Source organism: Macrobrachium nipponense, chromosome 39, assembly GCF_015104395.2.
Source record: "Macrobrachium nipponense isolate FS-2020 chromosome 39, ASM1510439v2, whole genome shotgun sequence".
Classification (NCBI taxonomy): Eukaryota; Metazoa; Arthropoda; class Malacostraca; order Decapoda; family Palaemonidae; genus Macrobrachium; species Macrobrachium nipponense.
Genome location: NC_061099.1, coordinates 25,172,064 through 25,185,654, shown reverse-complemented (window position 1 = coordinate 25,185,654; position 13,591 = coordinate 25,172,064). Strand labels below are relative to the sequence as shown.

General features: G+C 39.8%; 2 protein-coding genes across 4 annotated transcripts in view; one reads left to right on the top strand and one right to left on the bottom strand.

Moving 5' to 3' along the window:
* The window catches only part of LOC135210227 (protein DDI1 homolog 2-like), a 75,621-nt gene that overhangs the window by 31,668 nt on the left and 30,362 nt on the right, over nucleotides 1-13,591 (bottom strand). The gene's annotated exons all lie outside the window — the stretch shown is intronic.
* On the top strand, nucleotides 354-6,995 carry LOC135210225 (protein DDI1 homolog 2-like). 2 transcript variants are annotated; one of them, XM_064243069.1, is made up of 5 exons: nucleotides 354-548; nucleotides 1,427-1,528; nucleotides 4,753-4,873; nucleotides 5,424-5,557; nucleotides 6,083-6,995. In XM_064243069.1, exons 1-3 carry the CDS (start codon nucleotides 371-373, stop codon nucleotides 4,839-4,841), a joined length of 369 nt encoding a protein of 122 aa, XP_064099139.1. In that variant the 5' UTR covers nucleotides 354-370; the 3' UTR covers nucleotides 4,842-4,873; nucleotides 5,424-5,557; nucleotides 6,083-6,995. The 2 variants fall into 2 exon arrangements, with proteins under 2 accessions (XP_064099139.1, XP_064099138.1); XM_064243068.1 differs by having other exon boundaries at nucleotides 1,427-1,600; nucleotides 6,083-6,180.

Sequence of the window (13,591 nt, the reverse complement as noted above, 5' to 3'; positions counted from 1 at the left end):
AAACTGTGAATTAATTTATTACTGATTCCTCATACAAAGCTCAATATTATTAACACATAAAAAATTGCAAATTTACTTATTATTGATTCTGCATAAAAAACTGTGCATTTATTCATGAGCACACTTAGCTCTTTGTTAGCTTTTGGTATATCAGTCAGTCATGACTTATTCATTCATGACCTCACAAAATGTCTTGCCTAATGTTTTCCTCCTCCTGATGTTATTAGTATTGATCTAATGCCAGTATTTCTTTGTTTCACCAGTGAGCATATGCTGCGTATTTACCACAGTAGTTTTAACTTCATAGTTGTTCTTGACAAGAGAATTAAAATCCCCCCCAAATTTTTAGGTTGGTATTCCTGTGGGCGAAATGATTGTTGTTTTCAATGCCCGGCCACTTACTGACAATAAGAAGTCCTTAAGAGATTATGGGGTAAAGGATGGCGAACTGGTGTTGGTCATCCGAGGAGATGTACTGTTACAGAGGGCTGCAGAACATCTCCAGCAGCAGCAACAAAGAAGACAACAAAACCAAGAAACACCTATGGGTAAGAAGTCTTTATAAGGTAAATAGTGTTCTATTGACAGTTTACTAGATGTCTCAGTGGGGAGCGGGTGGCTGTTATCATTATTCAGGAGAATTTTTCAAGCCTGGCTTTTTTTTTTCTTTAGATATATATGTCTAGGTTTCATGATGATAGGCTGTTGGGATCTCAAAACAGATGTGAGTCAGATGTATCTAAGAATGGCATACTGTTAAACCAAATTTATGTCTCCTAATGAAGTTATAAAACAGGCAGTTCCCGGGTTACGAAATGGGGTCTGTTCCTACGCCACGACTTAAGCCGAAAAATGTCATAACCCAAGACACCATCGAAAATCGTAAATAAACCTTACTTTCAATCCTTTGGATTTCTTGAAAACGACATAACCTGCATGTTGATTGAGTTTTTCATAAAAAACTTCAAAGTTTGGACTATTTTGCCATTTTGGAGCCTTCTTAAAGTTCAGTCTTCCATCAGACTGGCATTGTAAGCTTGGAGCATGTGCTGTAACCGGGGAAATTATTTTTGATGAATATATTTGAAGAGAGTCGTAACCTTGGAATGATGTAAGCTGAGTCTCACATAACCCGGGGATTGCCTGTAATGATGTAATAGATTACAAATTTAAGAAAAAAAAATTTGTTTGCACAAGTTTCTATTTTGTGTTGACAAAGTTTTAGTTTATAAGAGAGAGATCTTATTTTTTTGTGCTCTGTAGTCTCTCTTGTTATCTGTAAACAGATCCTGTGATTCAAGGCCTATCATCCACTTTAGTTATGGCAATTTTAAAAATATAGTATGGTCTGTATCTTATCAGCTTGATGCATTGTCATCCATGAATAATTTCAACTCATTTTCGTTTATTCATTTCTCCATCACAGAAATTAACCAGATTGACTTCAGTTCCATACGCTTGCCTTCTGGTACAGCCCAACCTGTGTCCGACAACTCATCAGCTGTAGGTCATGGCACCAATAGCCAAGGTCAGGATGGTGAGGAGCAAGACGTGGGTGGTAGTGACTTTCAAGATGGGGATTTGGGCCTGGGCAGTGCAGGTGGGAATGTTTTATCCAGTATTACATGACTGTCCGATTGGAGCAGAGTTGTAGTAACCAAAATACCATCCTGTGCGCATTGCTCGCACAATTTCACAACAGGAGTACAGTACTTTACGGAGCGGGATACTAAGGGAGGAAATATGAGACAGGCTATCTTGAGGAGCTTGTCATTCTGAAATTCTCTAGAGATAATTATACCAGACTGCAACTCAGCTTCCGGGTGACTAGTATTGCTGTGACTTCTTGACTGGATCCACATAACCAGCTAATTGTTTTTAGTTTCTGTAATATTTTGTGTTATTTTTTAAAAATTGTTTTGTAGATTGTCCAGTGTATTTTTTTTTTACTGATTAAAAAATCTTCTGCTTTTGCGAGGTTGGCCAATTACCAGAGTCAACCCTAAGTTTGGCTGAGTAAGCTTAGAGTTAGGGTGCTTATTTCCATGTTCAGAATTCCAGCAGTTCATTGATTTTGCAAGTGTCCTTATTTATAATGTCTTTGAGATTTTCTTGATTGAAATAATTACTCTCTAGTTTATGAAAGAGGGCAAATCTGTCAAGTATATATCAATGATTGACTGTAGCAAATAGGATAAGGATAAGCCTTAGTAATGTGTTGTCAAATTTAAGGAAATTGAAGTTATTCATGCTTAAAAATATACATTATGGTACTTGTTTACATGAGCCCCAGTTTTTGGAATGACAAAAAGACTGCTAAGAAATTAAGTTAGCAGATGCATAAATAGTTAGCTGGTATCTTCAGTGCCTCTTGTCATTTAGTGATTGTCTTGCCTTTTTTCTTTGTCAAGTGTATTTATGCTGCTGGAATATTGTTTGCTTTTTCTTTTCCTTTCATTATACCTTCCCTTGTTTTGAAGGACTTGATTGCTCTCCCTTTTTTTTTTGTGCTAGCAAGCTACTACATGTGTTTAGTTTGTTATGAACTTTGTTTATTTTTGTATTCCGCTTGTCATCTAATTATCCGATAAGCTCATGCTGGTACTTACACTTACCAGCAAACTGTCAAATACATACTTTCTGCTTTACAAGTTGGCATAAACTTGGTAGGCTTACTTTCTGGAAGTAATTCTACATATTTTATGAGATTAACATTTTTCAAGGTACTTGAAAGTTGATTGGTTTTTACAAATGTTTGTGAAATTAACTTTTGACTTATTAATTTTGAATTTTGGTTGGAGATGCTATTGAAAATTTTTGATAGACACTATGGTGCTTTATCTTATAAGAGTATGCAAACCCCTCTGATTTTATCTGCCTTGGAGTGAAATACTATGATTTTATACAAATTTTTCCATGCAAACTTGTTAATTGTACTTAGCCCATATTAAGGTACATCTTATTAACCATTCATAACCCAAATTGTTATTTAGGTGGGAAGCTGAGATGTTGAAGGCCCTTCAGTGTTTTAGCATTTCTGTAGAGCCTAAGTGTGCTCTTTTTAAGAAAGTGTTTCAGGATGCGAAAAGTAGACCGCATACTTGCAACATGAGATTTATAGTGCAAAGTCTTTCTTAACAGTATCGTGAATAAACAACGAAGATAAGACCAAAGAGTTCTTAGCGTCTACTGCTGGTAAAGTTTTGAAAATCATGAAAACTGGTGACTGACTCATTTGAAATTTGTTTCATCAAGTCATATTAATGCTAATATTCAAGAAACTTGCCATAGCCAAGTTCAAAATTGAAAAGTTCTTTCCTACTCCCCTCTGGAAATTTGCTATCTGAAGGCATTACTTCTTGAGTAATTGGTTCTCAGAAGATACAACCTGATAGCTCTCCTGAACAGAGCAAGTAGCCCTATTCCTTCCAGGAGACAGAGGATGTGGGAGATGACAAAGGGAATGAGAAAAGTTCCTGGCTTCTAGCCATTTGGATTTTTGTAAAGTTGGACAGAAAAGACAATCTTTCCTTGCATAACTTGATTGCAAGAAAATGGCTTAGTCTTGCTAGTCTGTCTTAAAAAAAAACAGGACAATAAGTAGAGGAATAACAACATAGGCTGGGATGATGGTCCTTTCACTAAATTATTAGATAGGCTCTGTTTGAAGTGAAGGTGGCTGTGATACAATACTACCTAATCTTTTTCTTCCCCAGCAGAATGGACAAGTCTAGGATTTACAGTGTGACTTGTCTGACTATTTTTTTTTATAGAGGACATTTTTGTTTTTACTGTGGTATGAGAGATGCTTTTAAGAGCATTTTGACTGTATGCCACCATCACTTGAATATGTAGTCTCATAAAACATTAGGCTTCAAACTTCCAAGTCCCAGTAGATATTGTGAGAAGCAAACACTCTAGGTTTTGTTATTAATTCTTCATAGCACTCACTTCTGGAAAGTGACTTTTTTTTACTGTAATGTTATGCCGATATGCATAATCCCTGTCCCACTTGGAAATTCAGACTGCAACAGATCCATCAGTGATGGAATTTAATCATAGCAGCTGTTTCTTATTAATTTTATGATGTTCTTTGAACTATTATGGAATGTTGAAGTATACTAGCTCATGCTCAGAAATCTCATTATTTATTAATGAGATTTTTGCATCTTGAGCATAAAAATTTATTTTGCTGAAATTACCAAAAAAAAAAAAAAAAAAAAAAAAATTGAACTCAAGTTTTCATAAAATCATCAAATTATATGTACTGTAATATCAGTTGACAGAGAGTTTCTAAGTTATCTGGAGAATGGAAAGTGTTGACAATATTTGCTTTTAAAAGTTCAACTGTTTTCAGCGATTGATTACAGTAATGCAATGGGAACAAATTTTTTAATATACTCAGTGAACAGGGAATGATATGTCCTACCTTCATTGTAGTACATTAGATTTGATCAATTCCATATACATATTATTGTCACTGTAAAACAGAAATTTCTTTTATCTAGAAGTATATCAGAATTGTTTTAAGAAAGAAAAGAATTAAATTTCTAGTCAATGTTAAAAGATTACATTGTACATTAAACCATCATTTTATTGCACAAATAGGTCCAAGATGGTATGGGATTAATAAGCAGCCTAGGCTATGTGATTTAATGTGGTTTTCAAACTGCTGCAGTAAATTTGTTGTCAATAGTATATTGTTATTGTTATATTGAAAGAAATATTAACTTTTACCCCCTCACATTTTAGGCAGTGGACAAGACGATCCTGCTGTTATCCGAGACATGCTTCTTGCCAACCCAGAACAGCTAGCTCTCTTGAGGGCACAACAACCCTAGACTGGCAGAAGCTCTGACTAGTGGTGATTTAGGTTAGTTCTGATAGTTAAAGTAATGCTTCAGGGAATGATTTCACTTTAGTACAATACGTGTACTGTAATTAAATGGAAACGATGTCTTGTATTTAATAGCCTCCATTATTTATTAAATCCTGGTCCCTTAGATGTTTGTATTTAATAGCCTCCATATTTTATTGAATCCTGATTCCTTAGATGTTAATTACAAGTGAAGAAGTGTCATCATTAGATTTACAATAAGCTTATCAGAATTACTGTTCAATACGCAAAAGTAGTTCTAAAATTTTCCTCATTATTGTTTGTACATTTATAATACTGCACAGGGTATTTAGATTCATGATGAGAATTAGCCAAATCTGAAGTATTCGGTATGGGGTCTTGCAAACCACTTGCCAGATTCCGTAGCCTTGAGTATATCTGAACTTAATCGAGAAGCTAAGCTGATTGAAAATTAAAGTTTCCAGATGTTTTAACAACACCATACAGTAGGTGTTATAATATTTCTATATGCATTGAAAATTGCATGACAAGTCATCAAGAAATTTTATTTTTTATTATGTTCCAGAAAAGTTTGCTTCTGTTTTAAAGGAACAGCAGGAAATCAGGAGGGATCGAGAACGCCAGAGGATTCGGTTGCTCACAGCTGATCCCTTCGACATGGAAGCTCAGCGTCTCATTGCAAACGAGATCCAGCAAGAGGTTAAAAAATTTTTCCTTCTTTATAATCAAATTTATATGGTACCTTAGCTAAAGTTAAAAATTCAACTTGGTTTCTTGATGCATAGTTAAAATTCCTTAAAATTTAATGAATGCAGAGTATTTCTAATATACTTTCATTAATATGCAAGCCTTAAAATGATTTAATGCTTTTGTATCCAGCCTAGATTGAATTGAGCTAATAGCTATTTAGTATTGACTGACATTCAAGCCATTCATCAGAGGAACCTGTTGATTATGCAGATTATGAACTTATTGCATTTAAGAATATATGAATTTCTGAATTTATGTAATACTATTATCTCTTTTGGTTGCCAGTATAAGAGATAAACCTACATAATGGAATATCGTAGGCCACAATTACAGTTGTTGTTTTATAAATCAGCCTTATCATAAGGTAGTTGGAAGTTAACATTTGGTGTAACGAAACTTTTAATTACCTGAGTTATATATTAGTTTTCACATTTTCTCCTTGTGATTTGTAATGCAACTCCCTTCAATTTACAGAACATCAATGCCAATATGAAGCAGCAATGGAGTACAACCCTGAAAGTATTTTTTGGGAGTGTTCATATGCTGTATATTAACTGCAAACGTGAATGGTCATAATGTCAAGGCCTTCATTGATTCAGGTAAGAGGAAATCATGGAAGAAGCTTCTGTGGAATTTTTCCCACTAGTATTGGAGATGCAGTGGTACCTCGGCTCATGAACAAATCAGGTTACGAAGCAATGTAAAGAAATTTTTGTTCCAGTTCGCGAACCGTGCTTCAAGCCACGACCTAATTACAATAGGCTAACCTCTTTTCCTCCTCTTTATCTATCCAATTTTCTAGTTAGACTAACCCCTTTTCCTCCATCTCCTTATCTATCCCATCTTCTAGTTAAGTTAAAAAAAAAGTAAAAGAGAAAGCTAAAAGTATTGTTGTTAGTAATATTATGCATGTGTAAATGCATACAGCCAGAAACAGCGGTTTTTTATGAACACCTGAATCTGATAACATCAGTGGTTTGCTTGCATTTCAACCATCTTACAGTAGTAAAAAATAACCGTAGGTTATGTTACAAGTGACGGTAAGTAGAATAGGACTGATATATTTTTACACTACTATATCCTTATTTGCTATGGAGAAAAAAATTGGCAAGGGCATATACTGCTAAATTTAAGCTGCAAGTTGTAGTTGAAGCTGAGGAAAGAAAGTTCATCTGCTACGACTATTATCATGCATTGGCAACATGGATGAAACTCCCACGGACTTTGGTATAGTACCATCAAACTCGACTGGAAACAAAATATGAGAGAAATGTGTTTTAATTAAGCTATTTGGCATGAAAGAACATATTTTACTTTTTGTTCATGAAACTTACCTGTCATATATATATATATAGCTGTATTTTCTGAAGTCCGACAGAATTTTAAAAACTTCCGACACACGCAGTGGTCGGCCAGGTGGTTAGTACCCATTCCCGCCGCTGGGAGGCGGGTATCAGGAACCATTCCCATTTTCTATTCATAATTTTTCTGTCGCCGGTGCTGGAAAACACCTGTTTCCAGTACCTCCGTCTTAGATTTTGGAACTTCATTGCCGCTAAGTATCTAATTGTCTTTAATTTATTTACTTGGATTTGTGCTAGACATACGCTATCTTAAATTGATTTGAATTTGATTCATTTTTGCATAAGATATCTGAATCTAGTTAGGCTAGTTTCAGAGGGGGTGTTGTCTGCAAAGAATAGGGTGTGGCTACCGAAAGCTTCGGTAGATCCGCACTTGGTATGCACGAGGGGTATGAGTCTTGCTTCTTTGTCGAGATTTGTCATGTAAGGAGTGTGAACTTTGTCTAATTCCGTAAGGAAGACGTATGATTCGTATGTACGCAATTAATCAGCAAACATGTCTAATTCCGTAAGGAAAACGTATGATTCGTATGTACGCAATTAATCAGTAAACAAAAGTCAGGGTAGTGAACCTGCTAACCTTCTGTAGACTTTTTTTTGCCTAACCCTGTAGTATAGCCTACGGGTTATGAATATGTCTGCGAGAGGTGATCGCTCTCCTTCATTGTTGTGAAGAGTGCTACTTCTGTTATTGTTTCTCATAACCTGTAATGTTGCCTCGGGCCCTAAATCAGTGTCTGTAGAGGTTATTGCCCTTTCTCTAATACTCCTTCGATTCGTATCTTAGAATCGAAAGTGCTTGCTTTAGAGAGCAATATGAAGTGGCTAAGTGCAGTGACAGTGCCCCTTGTGTAGTGGAGGGTGCGTCAGATCGGCCTTATTTCGCCTCTAGGCCCTGGACCTCTGCTTGACTCCCAGGACCCGGGGAGCGGAGAGCATGTCGAAAGCCGAAGGAGGGTTACGAGGAACCCCCACCGATCTGGCGTGCCTTCGGCAGTTTCTGATGAAAACCCATCCCAGACTGCCTTAGTGCGTGCACGTGCACGAATCCTGAAGGATTGCTTCTCTCCGTCCTCCGAAGCGTCCATCCCCAGCGCAGGTTGGAGCTTTCGGAAGGACTCGCGCCCTCTAAATAGAAGCTTTATAGAAGAGGACGCTTCACGTCCTCTCTCTCTCGTTATGCGTTCCAGTTGAGAAGTAAGAAGGCGAACGTCGCCTGATCACGTGTACGTCTTTCCACCGAGAAATATGAAAAAGAAGTCTTAGTAGCAGGACGCTTTTGAGAGCGGACGTCCGAGCTTTGTTACTGTGATAAGAAGGCGTTCCCTCGCCAGTCGCCCCTCGTATTCTCACACGATCAACCCTTCCTTCTCCTGAGACTGTTTCGTGCAGTCGGATTTCTCTCCGAAATGTATCTCGCTTGTTTTTGACGCCTGTCAGGAGCGTGACGCTTTTCTGCACGCTTCTTTTGACGCTCGGCTTGGACGGGACGTTCGGATGGACGCCAGGTGCGAGCGGGTGGGGCATGTGCACGCCTTGGGGGCGAGCGCACCAGTGACGTCCGAGCGCAAGCCAGTGGACGCCGAGCGCGCTCTGCTGCTCGCCAGTGGACGCCGAGCGCCGCTTTGCGACCAGCGCACGCCAGGTGTGTCGCCTCGGCTGAACGTTTCTGTTGAAACCTCTTCTAGCTCTTGTTTACGATTGGGCCTCAAGAATTTTTACCTCTACCTTCGGTGATACTTATATCTCACATGCAAAGAATGTGAAGTAAGCAGTGCTTCGGAGGAAGCTTAAAGTGAACAGACAACTTCGTCTTCGAAACCCAGCAAGACCTCGGGTTTCGTGAATTGTTCAAGAGGTCTCTGTCAATATTATATTGCTTTTCGCAAAGGTGGATGGAGTTAAGGAAAAGCTCAAGGGAAGATCTCGTTTTCTCTACCGCAGTCAAGACTTTTGCGATAAGGCAGTTACGGGGTTATGTAAAGGCTCGATGTCCTGCACGTCAGGACTCTCGGCAACGTCAGTAGGATTCTTGCAAAGGCACTCATCAAAAGAACGCTCTTCAGGAAAGCGCAAGACAGGACTTCCTTTGCCATACTGCCAATAAATTTTAAGCTTTAGCAGGCATTAGTTGTGATAAGGGAGAGGAAGCTGGTTGGAGAATTTCTTCCTCTTCCCAGGATAATTTTGCAAGCTTTTTAGCCCATCTGAAAGGGTTTTCAGATGATAGGTTTTGTTAGTTTCTAGTCGGGACTACGCTGCCGAATTGAACAGCGTCGTTCTACCTGCCGTAAGCCCAGTCTCTTAAACAGGATTCTTGCCCTCCCTCGTTTGAGACGGGGAATCGGAAAAACAAATAAAATGCATCGACTTCCTGGATAGTTTTTGTCAATTCAGTGACTTTTCCCCCATTGGGACAATATACATCGTTTTGTCAAGTAAGTGGGTATCCCTCATTGACAAAATACTCTTTGTCCCGTAAATGGGTTAGTTCTCATTGACAAAACATCTCATTAACTTGATATTGCATAGCGAATAAGCTCTTATTGACAAGATTCGGAAGAGCTCTCATTCGTCATTCGCAGACTCGTACAAGAAATAGACTTGTAGACTACGTCAATGAACGCTTATGTCCAATAACATAAGAAGCTTGAGCTGGACTGCTTCGATTCTCTTAAGTTTTGTCATGAAACTTGCCTGTCAGATATGTATGTAGCTGTATTTCCGAATTCAGCTATATATATGTCTGCCAGGTAAGTATGAACAAACTTTATTGTGATATAATTTCATATTTTGCCTTGCGTATTTTATTTCTGGTTGGTTCAAGTCATATACGCTTGCTGTAGTTACCTCTTCGGATGGCAACCGAGAGGTCTATTGCTATTTTAAGGACATTTAATCGTTACTCCCTGCAGCCTTCCAGGAGTTTCCGATTTATCTTTTACCGTTGTATGGTAGTGTTCTGACGACACAAACGCATCTATATATTTAGCGTTTTCTGTTTCGCTTAAATATACCAGCTTGAGAGTCTTTCTGCTCAAAAAATAACGGACCTATTTCTTTTTTGCGTAGAATAGGGTAGCTGGCAACCCAGACATAAGTTAAGAGACGACATTCGTAAGCTGCTGGCTGCTGCTGTCACGCTGTGTCTGCAGTCTGTCCTCCAGACTCCAGTCCAAGTGTCCAACCGATCCAGTAACAGATCGTGCGCTGTCATGCGCGGTATGTTACGTCTCTCTCTCCTGCGGGATTGACTGACTAATTGTATCTCTGTGCTGACGGTTACGTCTCTCCTGCGGGATTGACTGACTAACTCTATCTCTGTCCTACAATCACGGACTTTAGCCTAAGATTGAAGGGATTTCTTACGTGAATGAATAAACGTTGCATTCCTTTTGCCTTACTATGTTCAACAGAGTTATCTCTTACCTCCTTTCGGTGCTCGTTACCGCACGGTATAGAACTACGAGTCTACCGCAACATTGCACTTTTATATGCTCTCTGCTTAGGCAAAGCGCAGACCTTATTAGGGAAGTAAGCAATACTCGGGGAGGGAATGGATGGAGCTTGCTGGGGACCATTTCCTTCCTGAAGAAGTTTGTTTCCCCGAATAGACTGCAATTCAGATCACAGTTTTTTCCAACCGGGAAACTGAAATATTATTCAAGATCTAGGAATGATTCTGAACATCTCTCAGTGCGTCTATCACCTGAGGTGATAGAAAGAAGGTGCCGGACATCTGGATAGGGTTTCAGATGTCCTGGATCTTAATCTGAAAGAAGTAAAAGCGATTCGGTAGTCCCTCCAGTCCTCGAAACGAGTTTTTGGGAACCACAGTTTGGTCCAGATCAACAACTGATATTCCACAGCTCTCTCATATCTTAAGAAGTATCTTCTCTCGGTCCCTGTTCGAGTTTACGAGAAAGAGCCTATTATAACAACAGGCGTAGAATGTAACGATCCTCTAGAGGTTCGTTACAGGATTGCAAAAGTCCGTACGAATCGTCTCGATCGACGGCAGCAACTATTGACTTCCGAGTGGAATCTTTCTTTAGAAGTAAGTTGAGAGTTGTGGAGACTTTAGGGACGCCCTTTCATTCTTCTCTTCGATATGTTGAGGACGAAGAGGCTTCTTCTTCTCTGCTCCCTTATTCTCGATCCGGGATCGGTACCATTAAATGCCATCCTATGATATTGAACGGGGATGGATGTTTAGTCTCTTTTCCCCTTTTTCAATCGCTTAGGAAATGTAATAAGAGGATTTATGACGTCACAGGGAGCGACAAGGACGCTGATCGCCCCATGTTGGCCCTCAGGATCCTGGATTCACAGAGGTCACATACTTCCTAGTTCACTTTCCAAGGACCTTTTCCGAGAGAGTCCGTCTACTCTCAACTCGAAAAGGGTACCTATAACCTCTCCGCTCTGAGTCTGACTACGTTTCAGGCTATCGAGATGTTGACAGGAATAAGATTACCGTCTGCCATTTCCGTCTGAAGAATGGGATAAGCTGGCAGTCACAACTATTAAAGAATACGCAAATATGTTGTTGACGGCCTTTGGGCTCAGAGATTTGCGTCTGTCAAACAATAAAGCCCTTCACGATCTTTGAGTTCTGTGGAATCTCGAATCTCGCTCACCATCTACTTTTTGTCTCAACTGTTTTCTCGGAGTCAGACACTCGTGCGAGATCAGGCGACATATAGTAGCCCTGAGTTTCTTGTTGACGAAGTCGGTTGCGTTTATACACCCCCGATGATCGTGTAACATGAGACCAGGTTGGACTGTCAGGCATTTCTTCCTTCGGGACTGAATCGCCTTTTTGCTCCTCGCTCCTTTCTCCTGGCACCAGAAGCTCGAGTCAGGAGTTGATTCGCTGACGACGTTGGGTTACGTTGATACACCCCCCAAGGTTTGCTTAGATTGAATCGCCCAGGCAGTCCAGACACTCATCCTTCAGCGAAGAATAGTGCCTTATGGTCTTCAGGGTACAGCCTTGCTGTCCTTGATTCGTCTGACTGGTCAACTGGTCGGTCACCTGACTTTAGTACAGACGGACTGACTGTGCATGTCCAGATCGAAGCTTTCAATATGGAACTTAGACGTAGTCTGAAGTTCTTGATGTCAAAGCATTCGAACCTCTCTTACCTGTTAATTCTTGCATGTGATCAGGAAGGCCTTCTTCTAACCACCCTAGATACGACAAAGAGGGTTAGTGAGATTTTAAGCCATCGTCACAAGTTTTGGCTTTGGAGAACACAAGGCGGTGTGCTCTCTAAGCCTTCTGTTGTGGCCTAAGAATGGAAACCCGTTTTGTCCTTGGGCCAGGAGCTTGGAATCAAGGATGGCACAAGTTAGTGGGCAGGAGCCAGAGAGAGTCCTGTGCCCTGTCGGGTCTCTCAAGTTTTATCTACATAAAACTCAAGAAAGTCGAAGTCATTCGGGCAATCTGCAGTGTTCCGAAAAAAGACCAGACTTGCCCATATCGAAGAACACCCTGGCTTTAGTGTTAAGGAGTTCTTTCAAAAATGCTCCTTCTTGTGTTTGCACAAAGATTTGAAATCTTTTTATCTGAATGCTCACGAGGTGAGGGCGCGGCCTCGGAAGCATTTCAACAGAGCATGGCACTCAGCAACATCCTGAGTACCATGTTTTAGCGAAGCAACTCTTCACTTCACACTCCCTGCGAGATGTGAAGATGGCATATGAGATCTGCTGCTCGCTAGGGCCATACGTGTCTGCAGACACAATCTTGGGGGCAAGAAGTACCACTCATCCTATCCTGTAGAAAATGGTTAGGAAGAGCTCTTAATTTAGTTGTTGAGTCGCCGACAACGGCGACTTCTTAACTCTTAAGCCTTAGTTAACACACCTTAACTTTGGCTAGGTTGGTCAGGTGGTGATATATATATATATATATTTATTTTACTTCTTAGCCCTCATGGTATGGTCAATATGGTCTAGTCACATTGTGGTCACGCCCCCGTTGACAGATCATCTGGAGTGCACCAGCTTTATAGGTCTCTACCTCGCTGGCAACTCTAGTAAAGCAGAAGCAGACTTGGGTGACAGTAATCACGAAGTCAGCTATGCTAACAGGTGGAACCAAGATGTAAATCATCTGCATGCATTTGTTTCCCAAAATCCTTCTATTCTGTCCCTTCCCACCTCCAAAGGTGGGATTCAGCTATATATATATCTGACAGGTAAGTTTCATGAACAAAATGATATTGTTATGATACAATAAAGTTTGTTCATACTTACCTGGCAGATATATATCAAGTACCCACCCACCTCCCCTCAGGGACAGTGGAAATAAAAATTATGAATAGAAAATGGGAATGGTTCCTGATACCCGCCTCCCAGCGGCGGGAATGGGTACTAACACCTGGCGACCACTGCGTGTCGGAAGTTTTTAAAATTCTGTCGGACTTCAGAAAAATACAGCTATATATATATATCTGCCAGGTAAGTATGAACAAACTTTATTGTATCATAACAATATCATTTTTCACTCCGATCAAAGATAAATATGTAAAGCTTGTACTATTCTGATGAAATCAAGTGAAAACCAAAACGTATGAAAAGAGGTGTGTATGAAAACCGAGGTTTGACTTAG

Coding starts and splice junctions, on each gene's coding strand:
- LOC135210225 (XM_064243068.1), top strand. CDS start 371: ATGATTGTTGTTTTCAATGCCCGGCCACTTACTGACAATAAGAAGTCC. Junction 549..1,426: donor AAACCAAGAAACACCTATGG/GTAAGAAGTCTT, acceptor TCTCCATCACAG/AAATTAACCAGATTGACTTC. Junction 1,601..4,752: donor TTTGGGCCTGGGCAGTGCAG/GTGGGAATGTTT, acceptor CTCACATTTTAG/GCAGTGGACAAGACGATCCT.